Source organism: Bison bison, unplaced genomic scaffold, assembly GCF_000754665.1.
Source record: "Bison bison bison isolate TAMUID 2011002044 unplaced genomic scaffold, Bison_UMD1.0 scf7180017864092, whole genome shotgun sequence".
Taxonomy (NCBI): domain Eukaryota; kingdom Metazoa; phylum Chordata; class Mammalia; order Artiodactyla; family Bovidae; genus Bison; species Bison bison.
The window spans coordinates 1,391,006-1,396,575 of record NW_011494664.1 but is presented as its reverse complement, the minus strand read 5'-3'; the positions used below and the strand labels follow the sequence as shown (position 1 = coordinate 1,396,575).

Sequence of the window (5,570 nt, the reverse complement as noted above, 5' to 3'; positions counted from 1 at the left end):
CTTTATCGAGCCCATCTTTGCATGAAATGTTCCCTTGGTATCTCTAATTTTCTTGAAGAGATCTCTAGTCTTTTCTATTCTATTGTTTTCCTCTATTTCTTTGCATTGATAGCTGAGGAAGGCTTTCTTATCTCTCCTTGCTATTCTTCAGAACTCTGCATTCAAATAGGTATATCTTTCTTTTTCTCCTTTGCTTTTCACAGCTATTTGTAAGGCCTCCTCAGGCAGCCATTTTGCTTTTTTGCATTTCTTTTTCTTGGGGATGGTCTTGATTCCTGCCTCCTGTACAATGTCACGAACCTCCGTCCATAGTTTATTAGGCACCCTGTCTAGCAGATCTAGCCCCTTAAATCTATTTCTTACTTCCACTGTGTATAGTCATAAAGGATTTAAAAGCTTAATTATTCAATGGATAACTTGTTATTGGGCAGATAACCTGTTCTTTTATTTTTAAATATTTATTTATTTGGCTGTGCCAGGTCTTTGTTCCAGTATGCAGGATCTTTGGTTGTGTCATCTTTTTTTTTTTTTTCAGTTGCAGCATGCAGGATGCATGCTGACCAGAGATGGAACCTGGACCCCTGCATTGGGAGCATTGAGTCTTAGCCACTGGACTCCCAGGCAAGTCCCAGGAAAACCAGATAACCTACTCTTAATTTAGCAAAACAATTTATTGGTCATGAGCCCTCATCAGAAAGACAATACGCAAGTGTAAACAGTTAAATTTGATAATAATAGCCTGAGCACTGAGAAAGTGAAGTGAAGTCGCTCAGTCGTGTCAGACTCTTTGCAACCCTGTGGACTGTAGCCTACCAGGCTCCTCCGTCCATGGGTTGTACTTTTAAAGAAAATAAAAAGATTTAAATATAATTTCTTAAATATTAAAGAGAGTAGTTTGGGTCAATTATAGTTGTAAAGAACTATTTATTATTTGGCCACTATTTATCAAGCATCTGCCTTATGCTTTGCATAGATCACTTCCTTGAACCTTTATAACTATCTCCATAAAGTAGTTATTAACCTCTCTGAGCTGTAATCTGTAAAATGGGTATAAGTAATTTCTCAGGCTCACAAAGGGAGTAACAGAAGTATGATTCAAACCCAGCCCTGTTAGATCCCCAAAGTAGGTGTTCCTAGCCACTGTGCTATCCAGCCCCTCCCTATTCTAGCAGCAGCCTGAACATGGAAAAGCAGAGAGCTGACTTAGTATTGTAAGTAGACAATTGGGACTTCCCTAGCCATCCAGTAGTTAAAATTCTGCCTTCCAGTGCTGGGGGTGCTGGTTCCATCCCTGCTAGGGAACTAAGATTCTGCATGCTGAATGGTCCAACAACAACAACAAAAAAAAGAAAGAAACCAAGTAGATGATTGATCATATTTCCATAGAGATTTCCCTAGGGAAAAGTGACTGAGCTCTGTAAGTAGGTGCTCAGTAATAATAAATGACTCTCATTTCTACAGGCATACTTGATGTAAATCTCTCCATAGTTTTGTTTTTCCAGGAGGTTGATGTTTTTTGTATCTTAAATTGATAACACACTTAAGCTGCAGACCATCTAAGTGATGGCCAACCGGTTAGCAAGTCTCTGATTTCTGAATCTCACACTGTACGGACTATACCTGCCCATTCTTTATGAACTGTACATCCAAAGTCAAGTTGCGTAAGAAACTTCCAAAAACATAATCCAGATTCCGGCCATGGTAAATGTGGCCTTTGGAGTCCTGAGCCACAATACTGGTGCAGAATCTGGGAAAAGGGAAAAGTTTAACATGAATGAACAACAAAAACAAGAAAAAGGAAATGAACTTTTTATTTAAAAAATAAGTCCTCAAAGTGTTTTTTTTTTCCCTTTTATAAAGAACACATGTGCTATGTAATCCTATGGATTCATAATTCAAGATGAGAAAGACAACTGGACACAGCTCTAGTGCTTCTTCAGTGTTACTAGACCTTTGCTCTCAGCACACATGACATTGAAAACATACTGAGAGAGAATTTCATCCTAAATCTAAATCTGAAATGGACCTATTCTGGGCTCAGTGAGATCACTTAAATTTGCCTGCTCCTCTGCTTGGAAGCATATATCTATTTAACATGCTATTCAAAGCTGGTTGAAGCTCATCTCTCTTCCAAATTTCTCAGAACAAGTACAGTGGCATCAAACTATTCTGCCTCATAAATTGCTGCACTTTCTCTTCTTGAGAAAGGGGTGAACAATTTACGGGTTTAGCACTTTTCCAGTCCTCCTTAGGGCTCCCTGCACAGAGCTAACAGAATCTTTTAAGAACTACCAGCCGGAGAGATGTATTTTGAGGAAAAGAGGAAGAGGTTTGTTAAGATGTCTAAATGTCCATATTCCCTAAAATATGTAATATTACATAAAAATATTTAAATATATCATGTTCAATTCTAGGGCAGGGGAAAGATACACACACACGTACACACACACACAAACTGAGAGTAAATATATTGAAGGATGGATGGTCATTTCTGAGTAACAAGATTGTGGTTAATTTTCTTTATTCTTTTCTTTATTAATTTTCCATAAAGATTATATAGTACTTTTATAATTAAGAGGAAACAAATTTTACTTTTTTGTCATTTTAAAAAAGGAAGCTTGGTCAGGTTTTAATTTTTTCCAAGGTTTCTGGTGGCACCTTCTTGGCAGTGGTGCCAAGAAGGAGACAAAAGAGACGGAGGTTTGATCCCTGGGTTGGGAAGATCCCCTGGAGAAGGGGATGGCTACTGACTCCAGTATTCTTGCCGAAAGAATCTCGTGGACAGAGGAGCCTGGCAGGCTACAGTCTGTGGGGTCATAAAGAGTCGGACAAGACCGAACGACTAAACCACCACCACCACCATCAAGGTTTCTGATCTTCAAAGAGTTCATGTCAAGAAAGGAACTGACAGAACACCAGAAGTAGATAAAGTTTGTAGACTTTCTGTCCAAGGTGATTTTTCAAAATTGGGGGGCAACAGTTCTTCTGTGTCATGCCAAATGTTTTTTCATGGGAGGCCCCCAAGCACAGGTGACAAGCAGGGAGCTGGGCTCTGCTCTGGGAGATGTGCCGCAGCGCACGGGGACATGTGCTTTTAGCAGCAGCTCTGATGACTCAACATGCACCTGACTTTCAGCAAATTGTCCACTTTGAGGCTTGGTTTCCACATTACAAAATGTAATACCATCTCCAGGGCCTCATACCTAGGAGGCTCAGTAAAGGGTAGCTAGTCTTACTTAAGTCTGAGCAAACTCCAGGATAGTGGAGGACAAAGGAGCCTGGTGTGCTACAGTTCATGGGGTCACAAAGAGTCAGACATGACTTAGCAACTGAACAACAGCAACCACAGTCTTGCTTAATCTTATTCAAAAAGTCTTATACCAGAAATGAGGACAAAACATTTCCTTTGTTAATGCTAGTGGAATCTGGTGGTGCTTTTCCTTGTCAGGCAATTCAGTATATACCTTAAAATCAAATCCAAAAGTTAGAATTTCTTTACTAGAACTTTTGCTTTAGTTGGTTTGAATACAGTGACTCCAACAAAAGAAAAGGAAAATGAAAATAACTGATTTTTTCACTGAGAAAGTCACGTCAGAATAGGAAAAAGACAGGGGTAGGAGACGAAGAATGACAAAATTAACTTAGGTCAATTGAAAAGCACTTTAACATATTTGTGTCTATTTGTGTCTTAAAACATTTCCCCGAAGAGAATGGCAGTCACAGTGCTTCTTAACCTATCCTGCCTAGGTATTCTAGGAGATGCCAAGAAGCAGTAAAGTTTCATTATCCAAAGGGGAAAAAAAAATGTTTTTAAAATATCTTTTGCAGGCAGAAGTTATAAGTATCTAAAAGATGTTACTAGATGAAGCTGGTCTGGTGGCAAAACAGTAAGTCCTGAAGACAGAAATCAAGTCAAATCTCTCTTACTTCCAAGACCTGTTACTGAGCCCACAGACTTGAGGCTCCCCCCTCACTCTGCCTGGGATCCACCACACACTCCGATTGCTTTCCCCGGTGTGCACCACAGCCGATCATACCCACTGCAGGTATCAAACACTGGCTAGCCCTACAAGCCAGAGCAGTGTACTGTGCTCCCACCCGCGGAGGAAATGGGCTGAGAAAGAGGAGTCCTGATTACTAGCCATGATGAACATGGAGGGATAAAGTCAGAGAAACAAATGAATGCTGGGACAACCCCCTGACTATAAAGTTGGACCGTCACTGGGTTAACTTAAGTGGGAGATTATTTCAAAACTTTCCTGGGAGACTACGTGTTAACAGAGTTTTGAAAGTGGGAGGCTACCCGGATTGGAGAAGGGAAAAAAGGAGGCTTCAGATCCAAGAACAGTTCAGTGTTGAGGTCAGAGAAGGTGCTTTTCTTCTTGAAGCTCATAATCTGCTGCTCAGACTCACCCAGAGAAGAAAAGAGGAAGCACTGTAGGTTTCTGGAGAGCCCGGTCAGCACCCTCTTTTTATCACACTGAAAGCACATCTCCTCCCACTCAAATGTCGCTGGCTGCTGCTGCTGCTGCTAAGTCCCTTCAGTCGTGTCCGACTCTATGGGACCCCAGAGACGGCAGCCCACCAGGCTCCCCCGTCCCTGGGATTCTCCAGGCAAGAACACTGGAGTGGGTTGCCATTTCCTTCTCCAATCCCCGCTAAATCGCAAATTAATCCGTGCTAGCGCTGTGCACTCACGCGCTGAACTCGTAGGCCAGGTTGAGAAGAATGCAGTCAACCAGGTTGAAGTCCAGGGCGTCGCACATGCCGCGTATCTCGTCGGCGAAGGGCTGCGGCAGGAGGAGTTCCAGCTCCGGGACGACTTTTCTGATCAATGCAAGAACCCACTGCGGGACATAATCTCTAGAAAGGAAAAACCACGAGGGTGTCTGATCTGCTCGGAGGTCGGTACTATGCGTGTGTAGTGGGGGTGCTGGGGGGGCTACCTAAAGCTTTCGTTCTCGGGGTGAGTTCTAGATGCCTCCCTTACCCAAAGAGCTGACAATCCAGGTCCAGCCAGCACCACCCGAACGCGGAGTCCATGAGAGAAAAGAACATCCAAGAGTGAGAAAGAGGGCGACGGAGAGTGGATCCCAAAGGGGTGAGCTTGGGGTCCCTCGAGGCCTGCTAGGAGTGCGTGGGGGTGCGTTCCCTACTCTGTAGCTGAGCAGCCGGGGCGACAGCCCAGTTGACAATACGCGCGCCACCTTGATCCAGAATGGCTGGTCGACGAGGATGCCATTGGTGACACCTGACTTGAAAGTTAAACCAGCTGCGCCGGGTCACCCCCAACCCCGATGCTGCCGGCCTGGAGCAGTGGCCAATGCCAGTTCTGGGCGCCCCTACCCGCTGCCACTCCAGACGCCCGGGGACTGGAGAGTGTTTGGGCAGCACGTGTCTGGGCTTTCCCACACTCCCACCGGCGCCCGCGCCCCCTCGCCCGCGCTCACCCGATGATGTGGGCCATGGCGGAGTGCAAGAAGTCCCGGTCGTAGTGCTGCAGCACTGGCAGCCAGCGCAGTTGGGGAGCCGCGTCCAGGCTCACGTTGAAGAGCGGCGGGGCAAGGGGC

General features: G+C 44.4%; 1 protein-coding gene across 1 annotated transcript in view; it reads right to left on the bottom strand.

The window, feature by feature from the left end:
* Positions 1–5,570, bottom strand: part of NAAA (N-acylethanolamine acid amidase) — a 24,498-nt gene that overhangs the window by 18,592 nt on the left and 336 nt on the right. The window contains exons 2-4 of the mRNA XM_010838150.1: positions 5,451–5,570; positions 4,699–4,863; positions 1,621–1,747 (exon numbers count right to left, since the gene is read on the bottom strand). The exon at positions 5,451–5,570 is cut by the window's right edge and continues 14 nt beyond it. Coding sequence (XP_010836452.1) covers positions 1,621–1,747; positions 4,699–4,863; positions 5,451–5,570 — 412 coding nt within the window. The remainder of the gene's footprint in view (positions 1–1,620; positions 1,748–4,698; positions 4,864–5,450) is intronic.